Source organism: Sturnira hondurensis, unplaced genomic scaffold, assembly GCF_014824575.4.
Source record: "Sturnira hondurensis isolate 20B ecotype Veracruz unplaced genomic scaffold, ASM1482457v3 Scaffold0008196, whole genome shotgun sequence".
Lineage (NCBI taxonomy): Eukaryota > Metazoa > Chordata > Mammalia > Chiroptera > Phyllostomidae > Sturnira > Sturnira hondurensis.
The window spans coordinates 4,150,611-4,168,891 of NW_028080827.1; the positions used below are offsets into that span (position 1 = coordinate 4,150,611).

The window sequence follows — 18,281 nt, forward strand, 5'->3', positions numbered from 1 at the left end:
TTAAAAATACACTTAAAATACATGAGCTTCAGATAGTGTATAGCCTGAAAGGTTCATTAATATAATTTAAGAAGTTGTGTGTACTGGGAGATAGCTTCTGGAACATGGAATCTGAGTTTCCCCATTTAGGGGCCTTTCCAAAGTAAGACCTAAAGCTCAAGAAATACAAGTTCATTTCTACATAGTGTCACGAGAGACAGAATTGGCAGATTAAATTTCAAGAACATCAAGTCCTTCCGTGGCAATGGATTTCCATAGCCTTTGGAAGCAAATCACTCAAGTTTCTTAAAATTAACTTAAGAGACATTTAAGAGGGCTAGAGACATCTAGAAACTGTCTCTCTAGACACAACAATTTAAAACCCCAAGGCTTCTTGGACCAAATGCTCAGCAGAAAAAAAGTCTACACATTTTTCTATAAGGCCAGTTAAGTGATATTTACATACTCATTTCCCGATTTAGTTATGAAGTTTGGATTAGTACCAGACACAACAGGCAACCAACAGAATACTCCATACTGGGAAAATAAGCTGAGCCTCTTTGAATAATCAGAATTCTGAGGAACCAATTACGACTTTCCATATGCTGAAGTAAACAAGTCCTGTTTCACTGTGCATAAAAACTAAAATTAATTTTGGAATTAGTTAAAATCTGCAACTTCAAATGTTTTGCACGGATTTTAGATTACAGCATACAAAACTTAAACAATATTTGACCTATCATGTTACTGGAGTGTGTCGGCCACAGACGAGAACTGCACTGAATCTGGACACCAAGGATCTGCCGCTGACTGTCGCGTGCCACTCACCCCCACTTTCTACGCTGCAGTCACTGGCTGCTCAAATCCGTGGATAAAATGTCACATCATAGTGGCTTTGGCAGATGGCATACAAATTCCCCATTTCCTTTCCTTTATGTTGGGCTTAGTGTGGCATTAAAACCTACTTTAACACTTAATAATGGCTCCATGGGAGAGGCAAGTGACCTCAGGAGATCCTGAGATGTGGAAAAGAAAATCTATTAGAAAGTGAATGTTTGGTTACAGAGAGTTCAGAAGGCCAAGAACGCACGCTGAGGGGATGGGAGGATGACTGCACTGGTGATGTGCATTGTGATTCCATTCATAGAACTCTAGGCTCATGGACATGCACCTGCCAGTCTGAAAAGAAGAGCAATCAACCCCTGAAACCATCGTACCTTTGAAGAAAGGTTTCCCGTTTGTAATTTCCTTTGTGGCGAATCCGGGGCCTCTGGGACAGAGCTCTTCGTACTCAGGTGTGTTCTTCACAGGACACTCTTCGCATTCCTCGGTGCCCCAGGCCGCCCCCACGGAGCAGCAGCAGGCGTCCATGCGGTGGCGGCCAGATATGGGCAGGGTGCACTCCTCGTCATCGTACCGCAGGAAGCAGGTTTCCACGCGGTTATCTGCCGGAGAGCAGAGGGAGGCTGAGCAGAGCCACTCTGGTCTCACACCCCCAAACTGCCGGTGTTGTGTTGCGCAAAGTACAATACACTCAGTAATTTCCTACATACTTACTGACTCGAATTATTTTGTCCTCAAAAGAAACCCAGGCTTTGTGATGGGTATCCGTGCCTAACACAGACCCCTCTATTGGGCAACTCATACATATTTGTACCTACTCTCCGTGCAAAGTTTCCTTTTGACATGAGGTGTTTTCTGATAATCCTACGTAAGGAGCAGCATTCTGAAAAGTGCGGGGACAGGCTTTGGGGAGCTGTTTTCCAGACTTGTCTGCTCCCAATGTGTGCCCACCGTAACGTCCTGGCAGCTCATCTGTAGCTAAATAAGCAAACTGCAATCTTTGTCCTCGACATCTGAACTAGCTCCAGCCCCTTTTCCTCAGATTCATGTCCCTGTGGAGGGGAACACCCCAGCTGAAATTAAAGAGGAAAGGCAGCAAAGAAAAGCTGTTCACTCCTCAACTACGTCTTTCACTTTAACATGTGCTTATGTATACATTCTTCTGAGTACACGTGGGGTACATCTAGCCCCAACCCCAGATTCAGGGGATCATGGAGAAGAGTGAAAAGGGTGGCCAACCGGAGGTCAGAAGACCTAGAATTTGGTCCTATTCTGTGACTAAGAAGTCTGCTTGTCTTAGACAATTATTAACCCGGAACCTGAATTTCCATATTTGTAAAATGATGTTCCACCCATCTCTCAGGGGGTTACTATAAAGCTCAAATGAGATTATGCATCTGAGCATGGTAAAGTGTAATTAAAACATAAGGCATGCCATTCCCTCTCTTTCTCCTTCACAAGGTGGTTGTTAACCATTCACCTAAGTGCCTGAGCTTCCTTTGATGTCAGGAAGCTTGAGGCCTCCCGGGCACCTTTACACAAGAGTTGCCTTTATTGGGATGGATACTTCTTCAATGATTTATAAATTAAATATTAAAGCATCTTTCAGCTAAAGAACCTGAAAGAAGTGTCTCGCTGTATGTTGACTACTTTTAAACAAAGAAGCTAAGATTCAGAATGGCATTAACAGGCCTCCACAGTCACACAAAGACTCAAGCCTTTGAATTCCAACTTTTCTCTTTCATATTGCTTACATTATAAACCCAAAAGTTCTATATTTAAAGGCTTGTTTATTCTAATTGGTAAATGATCCAAATCCCTTCGCTGCATACCAGTCTTTTAACCACTTACACTGGTCCTTCACTAAGAATGCTCTCTAGTGTAATAAGGTTTCAGACACACAATGAGTCTGAGCCTTATTTCCATAGTCACGGACTCAGAAACCCATGGTCCAAGAGACACACCGCTAGCAGTCAGAAGCCATAGTATTAACATCAGAATAAGTCTGCCAGACCCCACAAGAGTGGCGATGGGATCTCAAACCTCGCGCCACTACAGACCCTCAGGGCAACTTTCTAAGACCTCGGGGTTCTGTGCCCAGTCTCTTCTGTACTACGGCCACTTGGGCTGTAGCCACTGGCTTGGAGAAGCCCACCATGACTGACGGTGACAACGGCCCTGGGCTCCCTCAGGTTCACTGTTCAGGACTGTGGCACTCTTCATTCCTGATACTCATGAGAGTTTTCTGCAAAGATCTGTCATTCTGGCCAATAGTAGGGCATGCCTAGCAGTTTCCAATGGAAAGCATTCTCCCTACCATTCACTTCATATCCTGTAGCCCATGACACATGGGGGGAGGGTCCGGGGTGGCTTTAGCAGCTCTGGGTTAATAACTAAGATGGCAGGGATTTAGGGAACAGCTACGTATCAATTACAGTTTCTCTTCCATAACATGTTCTCTGCTCTTCATACAAGGAATAAACAAAGAGCTTAAATCAGGAAGGCTCTTCTTCCAAGAAACCATCATGGATTCTAGTGGAAACACTGAATTTGGGATGTATGTGTCTGTTCTGGGAACCAAACATTCAGCTCTATCTCATCAACTGAAGTTTTAACAATCTTAAAGAAATGATCATTAGGAAAGTGATGAGCTCAGTACTTACCCAGGCAGATCCTCCCTGTGATGTCCAAACTCATCCCACTAGGACACTGACACGTAAATGATCCCCTGGAGTTAACGCACACGCCATTTTTGCACACTCCAGGGAACACTTCACATTCGTTTATATCTATGAAGGAGGAAATAAAGCATGAATTAATATATCTCTGAAACATCATTCTATTTATTCCATTCTTGGAGTCATAACTATTCTCATAACAGAAAAGGCCATTTGAACCTGGTAAGTTCACAAAATTAGTTTGTCTCCAAATAGTTTAGGTAGAATCTCTGGGACATCTGAATAGCAACAAAGAGAGCTCACCTGCCACCAAAAATGTAAGAGTTTCTCCATGGACTCAGGGAGTAATTTTGGAGTTTCAGAGACAGGGAGCTGGTGCAAGGTCTTGGGGACAGTCCTGGGTAGTGTGGCTATTCAGGTAAGTCTCCCAGGAGCCATATAATTAGCTTTATGAGTCCAGATGTTTGGATATCAGTAGAGAAAGAGAAACCTGGTCTTCCAAACTACTAAAGAATAAAGAACTTGAAACAGCACACCAAAAAAAAAATCCTACTAAGGAATATGTGGGGACAGCAAAAAGATTCTCTTTCAAGAAGTGCTCAGAAGTCCCTAGAAGTGTATCACTATTTCTGACTTAGCTATAGTCTCAGACTTCTGTCAAAACCTTGGTGGTCCCAATTTGAGTTGTGGAGAGTCAAAAGATGCTCACGTTCATCCACTTATCCTTCACTCAATCTCTCTCAAATGTGCCGGTCCATCACTGTTTGCTTAATGCAGAGCAGTATGTTCTCTGCACTTAATTTGGAAAAACATTAGCCATCAAATCCATCCAAAGAAAGGCACTTACTTGTCAATGTCAAAAACAGTGTAGCATTATTTAAGAAATTCACATACACCGTGTCTGTATTTAGAAGAACTAACTTCCCAAACCAAGGATGTTAGGGAAAAAAATGTTTCAGAATTTCCTTGTAAGAGAGATAAATGGAAAGGGGAAAATTTACCATCTTGGGGTTTTTTGTTGTTGTTGTGTTCTGGCCACTTGTACACCAAAATGTGCTGCTGAGGTCAGATAACTTATTAACAATGGGTCTGGACCAGAGAAAGGCCAAAGAATTCAGTCATCATTTGGAAAGCAAGACCCTGGGTGGGGGTTGCAGTGTTCCTCCTTACTTTAGCAGGGGAAAAACTTCATTTCATCCCACATATGGGACTAATTGCTGTTTTTAACATTTTTCAGCTGCCCTGTCATGTCAGGTTGTGTTAGTCACCCTGACCTATGTCTATCTGGGACTCCACAAGAAAGAACCACAGCAAACTGACGATGAGCCACACAGACTTGCAGAAACAACAGCAGCAGAGTGTGTCCTTCTCAATCATCCGTGACTATGAAACTACCCAACCCACAAACAAAACCCAGGACAAACCAAGAAAAAGGCAAATTTCACAGCCTCGTTTAAAAACTCCTATTTTATCTTCCGGTATCTACAGCATTTGGGAACTGCAGTCAATCCAAACCATGGTCAGCCTAAAACATTTTCAGCTACCCTGCCCTGCACCCTGGGCACAGAAGTTTGAAACTGGCCATAGGGTATATATTCTGGGGAAATTAACATCTGTCATGTTCTGTAGTTCCCATTATTTTTTCTCTGCTGCATATTTCTTACTGTGAAGTTATGGGACATCTATACCCAGCCCAAAATAACACAAGCATTCTTCTAGCACATGAAATTGATGGTTTATAAATAATCAGAAATACCTTCACACTGTGTTCCTTTAATTCTTGAATAGCCTTTACCACATATGGGATCTGTAAAAACAAATCAAATCAAAACAAGCAAACAAAAAACAAATTTGAGATAACAATAGCCAGACTGTAATTATGACCTAGTACAAGAAACATGAAAGAGGACCTGGAACATGAATTAGATTTTGTTGCTATGAATAAGTCTGAGATAACAGTGTTTCTGAGATTGCATAAGTGAAAAAGAATAATCATGAAATATCCCCTTAAATAAAGCCCAATTTCTTTGGGCTTTATCTACAAAATGAGCCAAAGGTCCCCCAAAGATCATGCTAAGCTGAAGACCAAGAAGGAAATTGACTGGATCTCTCTCTTGCTGGTAGCCCCGAAACAGGAATCACCCTGCGGCAGGGTTGCTGTGATGTGGATATGGGAAACAAACTCTAGAACTTCGAGATCCCATGCCCTGTGGCATTCACAGTATATAAGTTCACACATTTATATACCCAAACATCAAATCAACAAAATCATCAGCAAGGCTCTCAAACCTCAACTTTGCAACAGATTTAGAAGTGTAGCCATGAATACTGTTTCCTTTACATTTATCCATTTTTGAAAGAGAATGTGCACCTATAAAAAGCTCAGGACCCCTAATCATTAGGCTCTGCAGAGAGCGTATAGGAATTGCTGACCCAGAAAGCCACACCAGCTAGCTGTATTACAATGTGGCGATAGAAAACAATAAATGGCCAAATTCCCGGAAATCATTGTCTTTGATACTTCTCTTACTTTCCTATTCAGGGATATGCTTCACTGAGGTCATCAGAATGAAATCTTCTAAAATCCCCCACTTGACCCAAAGGTACAAAGTACTAGGCTTCCCCTTTCTAAGCAAAACAAGCATAGGAACAGCACGGGAGTCACGCAGCCGCTTCCCTTACCGACTTGGCATAGGGTACAGGGGCTGCCCCAGGCAGCACCCAGGGACGAACAGCACTGGGACTTTAAGGTGGCTCCATTGATGTTGATCTCACAGCGCCCATCGATGACAGTCTGCCAGCAAGTGCCCTTGATGGTTTCTGTGCAGGGCAGGGGGGAGATCTTTACTAGACACCAAAACACAGCACCCTTGATAAACACAGGAAAACCATTCTCAGAAAGATAAATACCTATGCAGATGGTTTTTGTCGGATCCAAAGTACTTTCAGAAGAGCACTCACAAACAAAAGAGCCTTGGGTGTTTTTGCAGACTCCATTAATGCAAGGATTTGACTCACATTCGTCGATGTCTGAAACAGGAACGGGTCAACGTTACTGCTGAAAACTAGCCTTGGGCATGAATGAATATTTAAACTTTGGCCTCAGTTGCTACCATGTATTCTTCATTAGATAGTAAAGCTGGCCTAAATAGAATTTTTCTAGGCTAGATGGAATGCCAAGATAATAATTAAGCGCACCTCTATAGCTCAGAATCTGGTACATGGATGAATCTTTTTATTCAGAAAATCTGGAGCAAATGTAAGTGCAACTTCTGAATAACTAACTCAAACAACAAATATGTAATGCTTTCTCTGTCTATTAAATGATAGTTAACAGAATGCCCAATTTCAAGCAAATACAAAATGAATGCTTTAAAATGGCACTTGGACTAAAAAATAAATGGCAAATAATATGCTAATTGCAGGTAAGTACCATCAGCAGCTTGCAAAGTATCTACAAGTGCTGTATAGGACCAAAGAATCTCAACTACAGGGGCATAACTGTCTAAAATAGAAGAAACTCTAATTTATTCTCATGGTTTTCTAGCAGCATTCCAAAAGACAGCAAAGAGCATAGTATAAGAACCAAAAATATAGTTTACCTTCACAGGTTTTTAGGTCAGGTTTGTATATAAACCCTTTGGGACAGGTACAGACAAAACTTCCAGGAGTGTTCCTACATTGCCCATTGTCACAGAGAAGACTGTTCAATGCACATTCATTAATATCTGGAAAACCAACAAAAATGAACTTTTTAAAGACCTCATCACTTGCATGCAACATCTCTGCTCTTTTAGTTAGGGTTTCAGATCATACTGGCATGATTAATTCAAACAAAGAGGCAAAACCTCTGAACCACTGGTACAGAAGTACCATTGATTTTTGGTTAAATTGCTTAATTTTAAGGCCTGATTATTTGTACTTGATATGTACGGAGTCTAGACTCACCACACATTATTCAATATACTTCTTTCTTTAGCAGAAAGAAAATCTAGATTTACTAGAAACCACAAATCTTTATTTAATTGCCTCATTGTACCAGAACTCAAAGGTCTAATCCTATTCATTTAAGGAACTAAATAAATAGTTAGAAAGCATGGTCCACCTTTCACACGTGTTAGTTCCAGGATGTGTGTTTCTCCTTTTGAATAACTTAAAGGGTCATCGGTAATGTTTATCAAGTATGAGGCAATCTCTAGAGTTTATAGTTGTCATAAGGAATTCAGCCTCGAGATTTAGAGAGCTGAGAAAACCCCCTCGATTTCAGCTGAACAGTAGCTATCTAATGCAAAATCTGCCTTTTGATATGTATGACTTAGATTAGGAAGAATGGAAATTACACAGCTTTTTTTTTTTTAGTATCTATTTGGGCTATAATATCACCCAGCCCACAGAATACATTCACAAGCCATTTTTTAGACATTGAGAGATTCTGCTTAGATCATCATTTGACAAGCTAGTAGCCCTGACAAAGGATATACACATTCAGCACTGGAGAGCTACATGGGTCACAGCATTAAATCCATTTAAATCAGCAACATATTTATAAAGTGTCTATGAGTATGAAGTTGTGCTGAGCAGGTAGCATACTGAGAATTCTGTCAAAATGGTATAAGGAAACACGAACACTGTCCAAAAGGCTCACATTGCAATTCTTAAACTGATGATGTCAGAAAACTCTGGAAACTTAAATTGAGCAATTGATGAGGAAGCCAAAAAAAAAAAAAATAGCCAGTCTTTGGAACCCCGTGCGGGAAATGGCTGGAGTGGGTCTTTGGGTTCTAACTTCATACCTCTGAACAGGATCTGAAATATGAACATACTTCTGACCCGACAGAAATGGCTCCAACTTAGAGTATGTGCCAAAGCATGAAAGGAAAAACCCCTACAGCTTCTCAGACTCTCCCTTTTGCTTCCCATGGGGTGACTTCTGGATGAAGCGAAAACATCCCTGTGTCTCTCTCTCTGGCCTGCCCAAATAAATAGTGACATTTTTGTGTCTGCCAGTGAAGAGAGGCCCCCAAAGAAAAATGAAATAATAAAACTTGTTTTCAGTGGAGTCTCGTTTAGAAGTGCCCAAAGTGTAGCCCAGTCCTTGAAGGCCTTCAAGAACAATTTTGTCCAAGCATCAGAAGGAAAGCAATCTGCACGAAATGTCTTGGAAAACAGGTGAAACTTCTCACCGACACAATTTTTCCCAGATGCATCCACTTCATATCCTGAGTTGCATATACATTTGTAGGTCCCACGGAGATTTTCGCAAATTCCATTTGGACAAATATCAGGATCTAATGCACATTCATTTATATCTGCAGCACAAAAAAATTCACAATCAGTAACATTCTAAAGTAAACACCAAAGGAACTGTCAAAAAATAATGTTATAATAAATGCAATGACCTTAGGACCTTGTGAAAGAAAAAAAGATTGCATTTTGATATGAAAGCTTGACCCTTTTTTCTCAGCACAAGATATTCGGAGTCGTATCTTCCTTCCCTTAGTTCCTGAGGGGAACTGGCATCTGAGCTGGACCTACAAGATTACCAATCCTTAATCACGCTGAAGGAGACCCCCTGAATTTTTCTTCCAAACACCAGATGGAAAAGTGGGTCAAACGCAGAGCTCAGAGCCTCACAACTGGTCTCTCTGCCACCAGCTGTCCACCTTCCATCTACTTTCCACATTGCCACCAGCCGACTGTGTCATTCTCATGGTTCAAACTTTGTAAGTTCAGTAATATCCTCAAACTCAAATGAAAACATAAACGCTGTTTATTGACTTTAAACTCTCACTCCTGGGTGAACATAAAACACCCTCTTCACTCTGTGTCAAGGGTGTCCGGAGCAGACCCACGCACTGGTCCAAAGCCCACTGAGACACCCCCTGCCCTGGAAAAGGCTCTGCCACTCTGCCCAGAGGAGGCTGGGTTCCCCTGCCCCAGTGCTCTCTCAGACCAAGGAGAGCTCTCATAGTCAAAGGTGATGAAGAATGACGATCAGTGAGTGGTGGTCTCAGATCTTGGTCCCTGACTCCTCTATAAATCAGGGTTGACCTTTGTTCACTTCCGCAGGTCCCTAGCACAACTTACTTACTCCCAACTCTTTATTAATTATAAATTTCCTTACTTTTCCTCTCTTATCCTCCAAATATCCTGTTGGCATCTTCACCCACACAAAATGATGAAATCAATCAACTTGAATGAACTGACAATCAGTTCAGCCCGTGCACTTTATTCAGATCTCTCCTAAATCAAATTACTTAGTTTTATATTAATAAAAGAATCCTTTCCTCTTTCATACCACCCATTTTATACTTACTCCAATTCTCCCTTTTAATTGTAATTCCTTTTATAGCACTGATATTTCTCTAGTTCTTACTCCTACACTTAAGTACTTCATTCTCATCCGACTCAGTTAATTGCTGTCATTGAACGCTACAAAATATAAGATGAAAAATATAAAAGATAAGATAGCTCCTAATTGCCATCTTACAATGACTGAGCACTAGACAGTTACAAAATAACAGTTCACTTGTGCCCATGACCCTGAATTGTACTTCATAGAGGGAGACCGAAAGGGAGGCCAGGCTAACCCTTGTTGTATACCAACAATCAGTCACTGTATCTAATCTGTCCTCCAACACCCCCCTGAGTGCACCCAGCCCGCAGTTCCAAGCCCCACACCCACACCCAGCAATCCCAGCACCCACTGTGCCATGGCTGCTCTGCCGCTGGGGGGCTTCTAGGGGACCCAAGTACACCATGCAGTGATGGCCGGGCTGGTGCAAAGGGACCAGCTAGAAACCCACAGGAAGGCCTGGTCCTGCCTCTGCACATGCTCGAGGTAGTAAATTCTGAAGCAGGTCCTTACCACTGCCTGCTGACGTCATCCCTGGCCCACTGCTGCAGAGCGCCTGATATTCCGCTGCAATAAATTAACAGATAGTAAATGATTCCCTTGTTTGCAGAACAGGTCAATCCCGCTTTTGGCTCTGCACACATCATTTCCTCCTAAGTGAGTGGAACTGAAATAAGTGGCAATGGAAAAAAGCATCTCCTGGGGGGAGTCGCCATTCATTACACCAAGCTCCCATTTTTAACGGCTCTGCATCAAGGAGGAAAACAACTTTTAAGGCTATAAGCAAGTTACAGCATTCCTTGTGCAAAGCACTTTCGGAAAAGGTGTTTTTCCTATAACTTGATTTTGTTCACCAGGGAACAGTTTACACTCACAGTGAAATGTGCCTGTTAAAGTGTGGTTTCTTCGCTGTTAATAAAACTTTCTCCCACCATCTTGGGAATAATTTTGTTTCTCAGTGCAAGCTGTTTTTCCAGTACCCAGTTCTTAACATTTTCTTATTTCTCTCTGTAAATTCTCTAGTCTCCACTCACAAGAACAGCAGGGTATCTGTGCTTGCATTAAAAATGTACTTTTAAAACGACCGTTTTCCAGAGTACTAGACTCATTCTACATGATAAGTCTGCAGGAGAAGTATGGCATGATATTAAAACTGTGAGATCTTATTGAAGTAACTGAAGTTTATAGAATATGTTCCCAAACTTGTGATGGATCAGGTTTCTACTTCTATTTTTAAAATTAAACTTATTGGTTAAAACTGATACAATATTTTACATACAATCCAACAACATTTCAAGTGACATAAGTGCTTCATGGTCAAATGCAAGTCATTTGCACTTAAGTGGCAGGAAACTGGATACTAGGGAAGCTGGATACTAGGGATGGGCCTTTTTATGGGGGTCAACTGCACCTCACTGCTGAAGCAAACAGTCCATAAACTTTTGCTAAAAAATTATTTTCCTGATGACAGTGATGCAATTGAGTTATACTGTACAGACAAAAACTTAATGTTGAATCCTTCAGAGCCTGTGCCTTCTAGCAAATGTAAATTTGAGAAAAGTGGGTAAAATCTCTTAATTTTAAATTTTACAGGGGGTGAAAAGGGGAAAAAAATGGATGGTGTCTACACTGTGTGTTTGAAAGACAGGAACGGGGAGCAAAAATGAAATGCATCCTCTTTTTTTTCTCTCACATCAGCAATTAACTGAAACATCTACCAAAAAGCAGAGCAATACTGCAAGTGATAAAAAAGGAAAAGCGAAATCATACCAGTTATATGAGAAGTACTTTTACAGTCAGTGCTAAATTAGCTGATGCTTGGCCTAAATGAAGGTACATTATTGTCCTCATTCTTTTCCATCTGGGCAAGCTCTGGCACTAGAGAATTCTCTACGGTGGATTCAGGTTAGCACGGGCTCGGATGCTGATGGCAATGCTTATTGCCCGAGGTCCTGGGAACATGGCATTCCCCCCTGTTAGTTTTCCTCTTCTATGAATTGGAGACTGTGACACCCAACTCACACTGTAGCTCTATGCATTTAAGGAGGGAATGCATGCAGCGCTCAGCACGACACCTGGCGCAGCTCAAGCACTTAAATGGCAGGCCCTGTTGAGCTAACTTAGCATGTGCCATGGAGAGCGCAGTATGGAAACAGAGGAGAAATGTCTGAATAATTATGCTTCCTGCGTAATTAACTGACCAATTTCTGGGAGCAGGAAATGATCAGCCAGGGAGAAATAGCTTCATATACAGCCTGTCGCTCTCCAGAGCACAAAGATGAGCTTTAGATGTGGTGTGGTTGGGGTTTCTCATTAAACTAACTAAAGATATTCATTCTGGATACTTGCAATACTTCGGAAGGTGCCCCTTCTCCCCTGCAATGAGGGCTTCCCACATTCAGGTCCTTCATGATTTGGCATTGTCATCTACCAAAGAGGTGGAGAAGCCCAACTGAATGAAACCCCTGCCACACATGGGCCTCTCCAGCAAATCCACTGAAACATCAGACAGACGCCAGTGAAACTGGACTTCAACTCTAACTCTAAGCTTTACTGCCTAAAGAAATCTGGTCTCTTTCAGTCATCTTTTTATAAGCCCATTTTATTTTCCTATGTGCCATAAAAATGTTTGGAGGTGTACTCCGTCCAGAGGGAAAAGGTGAAAACTAAGAACCATATGCACCAAGGGTCTCGGGTTCTAAGTTTGGCTCCTCCACCCACTTAACATGTGAGCAGTCACTCATGGTCTTGTGCACCAGTTTTCCTGACACTTGTCCATCTTCTACATTCCAAGTATGCGACAGAAGTACTTTAAAAAGTTCAAGTAACACACAAAAGGCTGACAGTGACAACATACAACCGTGCAGTTACCTGAAAGTGTATCTGCCTATTATGTTAACTGAAGCATTTGTTCATATCTATTTAACTGATTGGTAACCATGTATATAATGATAATTTGTGTGTTAGTCACCAGGTAAAGTAATGAGCCAGAATAAAGCTTTCTTTCTTTAATTAGTGTCTCCTATTTCTTTTAAAGTCTCACATTTAACTTTAATTTTTCATAAAATACGTTAATTTCTAACTCCATAATTTCAAATATCATCATTTTCAAAGTGACAAATGTTTTAAAATTGTGCATCAGTCTTTAATGAATTAATTTTGTCTAGTCAGAAATGAACTAAGTGAATCTTAGATGTGAACCAACCAATCAGAGCTACATTTTCAATATTAGATCTAACACTATTTTAGGACATTAGAAGTCAACAGCCAAGCTACTTTAAAATTATATTCAAATGCAGACAGCCTATTGTGTTCATTTCAACAAACTCTTTTTGCCTTACAAATAGAAATGATTTACAACTGGATTACCAAAGACAAGTTATTTTCCGATGAGAAAACTAAAGAATCCCCTTTCAATACTATTCTAATTTGTACTTATGCTTACTAATGTTAGCCATCACAAGTCTTTTTGAAAGTAGGTGAGAAAAATTCCTAAATAAACAGAAATCCACAGAAAAACTGACCCCCTTGAATTAAGTGCTTTGCCCCTGGCTCAGAGCTGATCTGTAACTGGGGGACCAGTTTTCTTCTCACTACACCACGTTGTTTCAAACAGAAGTAATTACTCTTTCCCTAGGGTTGAATAAAATCATTTAGGAGCAGCACACTTAAAACAACACGAGGATTTCAACAAAATTCACTAGGCCTTTTGGAGAAAAGCTGGAAATATTCAGGTAACCTGAAAATGATTTACTTTTACACTGCGTAATAGTCTGCTCCGAGGGAGTGCCTGCAAAATGCAAACACTGTAGAACTACGTTAGAAAACAAAGTGAGGGGCATGGATTCCAAACAGCATGAATATCACTGAGGTGGAGGAGCTCTGATGGGAGGCGTGAATGTGCTGCCTGCTCCAACTGGCTGTTAGACCTGGGTGAGCAATGTGGGTCAGCCCCCGACTGGCCCCTGCCAAGACCCCAGGAAGGTACATGGTGTGTACCTGGAGAGCATATGTAATCTTTCCCTGTGACTTCTATAAATTCCATAAATGCAAGACTGCAGATGGTGGCAGGAGGCAGGCAGTACCAGGCAGTACCCCCAGGACCCCACTTACCTGAATTCTGTGCAGGACATGGCTGGCAAGGATCTTCTCCAAATGCATACTCAGTGTTGGCGCAACAGCATTCAGATTTAGTAACAGCACCGAACAAGGGCTTGACACACTGGCCTCTCTTGTACCCACCATAGCAGGTGCTCCGCCTGTGTGTGTCTAAACAGGAAGAAGCATCTGTCATCACACCATCACTTCAAAGAGATGAGAACCCCCCCAGGTCAAAGTTGAACCTAGCTTTATTTAGCCATCGTCCCTGTTCGAACTCACAAAGAATGCCCCTGGTGTTAGGTCTCAATAAAATGTCATCACAACTAACTATATTCAGCTTCCAAGCACTGGAAACCAATGGCCAGAGTCCTGTTTTCTAGGGACTTTTGTGGTGTACCCAACTGTGAAGCATGTAAGTGTTGGAATGGTATCTCATTCATTTTTGTCTTCCTCAGGCCTGCACAGAGCAGACACTTAATAAATGCTGAGTGAATGATGGATGGTTGTTGAATCTCACTCCATGATAAATAAGATCTTTGTGAAATGTGGCCTACCTCAACATAGACATGTAATTATTGAATGTCTGAATTAGATGTACTTTCCAAAAAAGGAAGTTTGATCTGTAAAATGTTCCTTATATAAATCCGCAGATGTTGGTCCATGAACAGTGCTGCCATCAGGGAGGGGGTTTCCAGCTATGCCCAATCTTCTCCCAATCCAGAGGGTTTCCTAACCAGCTTTCTTAAAAATAATTTGGATAAAATTCATATCTATTTCTTAACAAAACTCAAACTTCTTATAAAGCCGCATAAAACTATTAGCATGTAAGTTTCTTGATTATTCATATCCTCCTTCACATTCTACACTTCCCTTTGGACATTAATACTCCATGAATGTGTCTGCCAAGAGATAATGAGCATGCACAGGCCAATTTCAAAGCCATTTTCAACAAAGGCAGGCTGGAAGAAACTCAGGACAGCTATATGATTGGGCAAGAAAAGGGGGGGAAAAGATGAGGGCTCCCTTGCTTTTCATTTATCTTGGCTCATCTTTCTAGCCCTTGGATTAATATGCAATTTATCCAAGAGGAGAACTGACCCTGTTGGTTTGTTGCTCCATAAATACTAATGATATCGTACCCACTACAGCAGAGTACATTTGTTACTGGCGGGTTTTATGGATTGGCAAAGCATGGACCTTTATCTACATCTGGCTGCGGCATAATCTTACCCACACACACTCGTCCGTCCAGCCCCACGGCCAGTCCGGGAAAGCATTCACATTTGTAGGAGCCGTCGGTGTTGACACAGCGCCCGTTCATGCAGATCCCCGGCGTTTCACACTCATTAATATCTGTGGGGCGGAAAAGCACTTATTAAAGATGAAGTAGCTTCTGTGGAAAACCATACCATGCTTACAATTCTTTTACCAAATTTGAAAATGGAAAAGGTGGAAAATACTCTGCAGTATCAACAATAAAAGCTCAATGGGATGCATTTTCATTTTTTTTTTTGAGAGACTAGTAACAAAAAATCTGGAGAAATAAACTGGCTGAGTTTATTTCTTTTCTATAGAAAGCTATTTTGATCATCTTTTCTTGATATATATTTTTAAGCCAAAAGGAGAAAGGACTCATGGACATGGACAACAGTGTAGTGACTGCTGGGGGCTAGGGGAGGAGGTTTAAGGGGACTAAATGGTAATGGAAAAAATACAGGAAAGATTCAAAAATACGGATCACAAAGGCAAAAACAGAATTGGAAGAAGTGATGGCTAAAATATAAAGTGTCTTGTGTAATCTTTCACAGAGCAAGTTTTTTTTTTTTCAGGACTGCTGGAAATGTCACTTGGTAGTAAATGGCAACTTTGACCTGGGCAGAAAGCTTTTCTTTTGGCATCCAATATCCAGATGGGTGTTCATTCTAAAACCACCCATGCCTCAGCTTTCTAGGACAATTGGCATGGCACTAAGAGACACAGAATGAAAGCCTTGGAGACACACCACAGAAAAGGGATAGAAAAGAATACAGATGATTTTGATGGCTATTCTTGGCCAGCAACAGCACTATTAGCAACTGGAACCCAGCAAAGAAAAATCTTTTATAGGCATTACAAACATTTCATGGCATCATGTGTATACTTAGGTAAGCCTAGTAAAATTCTTTAGTGGAGACATACTAATAATAGTAGAGATGTCCCCCCTTAATATAGGGGAGTAGAAGCGGCCCAAAATTGTGTTTGGGAAAATATATAGTACTTAGAAGTGAGTCATATTATAACAACTCATTTTATAATATACAAATAGTGTATGTGACTATTTCCATTCTTTTGACCTTAAAAAGGCAAATTGAGACTGAAACACCTCTGCGTCTTACTTGTGTTGTTTGGCACAAAATATACACAGACAGTCCAAGATTCTGTGTACAGATTTATATTTTACAACAGCACTTATATTTAAGTACATGCACTCAGATGGATTCAGTTACTGGAGTCACCTTTTTGTTCAAGATGAGAGCTACAGTAACACAGAGGCAGCGGCAACCTGAAAAAACAGCATGAAGGCTCCTTCGCTGGGGACACAGCTGTAACTGGGGACACAGCTGTAACAGGAAGCACTGCTCAGAGTGCGCAGCCTCGACTTTCAACAAGCGATCAGAGCAGTTAACTACAGGAATTAAATTACTGCTCAGCTTTGAACAGGTGCATCTTTGTGGGCTCAGAACTAAGTGCCCAGCACTAAGAGAAAAATCTTATCTCATGATGTCAAGAGAAAAACTATGGGAAAGGAGAAATTCTGCATACAACAGATTTTTTTCTTTATTGATTCTTATAACAGTGTGTGTGTTCCATGTTCTCTATACAGCAGAAAAAAGAAGATACAGGTAAGAACATGAAGCATTCCCCCCTCTCCATCTCTGATTCTTAAGCCAGAATGGTAAAGTCGGAGCAAACCTTCCAAATCGTTAGGCACTTTCAAATGAATAGAACTATCTATTTATTGATAAGATACTATAGCACTGGTTGCACATAGTTGCAAAATCACCTATGAGGTCATAATGTCTTCGAAACCATTCCACAGGCATTATATATTGGCCACACTCAAATGCTGAGAGGGCTGGGTCACTAGCAGCCCGTAGGCACTGAAAGGGAACCTAAGCGTGCTCTGTGGGTAACTAAGAGGAATATGGTTTTTGCAAAAGGGCTGCTCACAAAGGGGCCTTCATGTTTCCTTCTGTTACTTTGTTTGGAAGTTCCGAGTATTCCAGCAAACATTCTCTTTTCCTTTCATTTTCACGTGCAGTGCTTCACTGGCCAATTTTGGCACTCTGTTATGCTGTCTTACACTGTAGAATATTTCCACGCATTAATCTTGTCTTCCCAGCTATAAGGTTCTTCCTGCACAGGGCTCAGAAGTACAGAAACCAATTTCCTACTTCAAATTTGAAAAACTCTAATGTTTTCTCTTGCCATGAAGACAGACTTGCCCAACATTAAAAACCAGTGCTATGAAGGTCATGGAGAATGTGGGGAAATAATCAAGAGCTAGAAGCTCTTAAAGGTCTATAGAAAATGTACATCTTGCCAAAGACTTCATACAAGGCTTTCTTCCATAACTCCTTGACCAAAGCTGTCCACCAGGGACAGCTGGAGAAGAAGCGTCATAGGACTTTATCCAACTTTCACAATCTGGAAGAATCTGGCATTCTATGCTTCTGCACCTATGAGCAAAAGGGTTTGCTTGCAGCATTTTAGCAGACATCCTGGACCTGTTTTGAGTATGAGGTTTCTCAAGAAGTCTGATTTCAACTCATATATCTTGAACCCAAGTTCAATAACCACTCATCCCTGACTACAAAAGGCAAGAGACACTAAGCACAGATTTATCTGCAATGACTCTTCCTAGGGCCCCAATTTCCAAAAGCACAAATAAAAATCTTTACTTTTCCTTCAATACCTGGAGCAGTGAGATCACTTCAAAAGCTACGAAGTTACACAGTGGCTCTCAGTTCATTTATTTCTCCTGTTTAATACTTAACACTTAATACTCCCCTTTGCTTCTGTGACTTGATAAAGCCTACAGAAATTTCCCATTAAAATTTTCCGGTTCCTTAAAATATCTGGTGGCAATTATGAAGAAGAGATACCACAATGAGTCTACACCATTTTGTGCAGGTAAAGATGTAAGAGGAGGCAAATGGCAGCCACCAAGAAACCTAACTGCCATTATTCCCCAACTGCAAGGGAAAGGCAGAACTCGGCTTTTTTAAAAAGGCACTCTCTCTTCTGCTGTTGGTCATTTGGCTTCTCATTCATTTGCTCCACAG

The 18,281-nt window shown here is 41.2% G+C and overlaps 1 protein-coding gene across 4 annotated transcripts in view; it reads right to left on the reverse strand.

Annotated features, from left to right (window-relative positions):
* Window positions 1-18,281, reverse strand: part of FBN1 (fibrillin 1) — a 227,932-nt gene that overhangs the window by 76,134 nt on the left and 133,517 nt on the right. For all 4 annotated transcript variants that reach the window (XM_037054584.1, XM_037054585.1, XM_037054583.1 and 1 more), the window contains 10 exons: window positions 15,187-15,309; window positions 13,969-14,124; window positions 10,369-10,422; window positions 8,684-8,809; window positions 7,103-7,228; window positions 6,411-6,530; window positions 6,183-6,320; window positions 5,257-5,307; window positions 3,486-3,611; window positions 1,197-1,424 (listed from right to left, as the gene is read on the reverse strand). In XM_037054584.1, coding sequence (XP_036910479.1) covers window positions 1,197-1,424; window positions 3,486-3,611; window positions 5,257-5,307; window positions 6,183-6,320; window positions 6,411-6,530; window positions 7,103-7,228; window positions 8,684-8,809; window positions 10,369-10,422; window positions 13,969-14,124; window positions 15,187-15,309 — 1,248 coding nt within the window. The remainder of the gene's footprint in view (window positions 1-1,196; window positions 1,425-3,485; window positions 3,612-5,256; window positions 5,308-6,182; window positions 6,321-6,410; window positions 6,531-7,102; window positions 7,229-8,683; window positions 8,810-10,368; window positions 10,423-13,968; window positions 14,125-15,186; window positions 15,310-18,281) is intronic.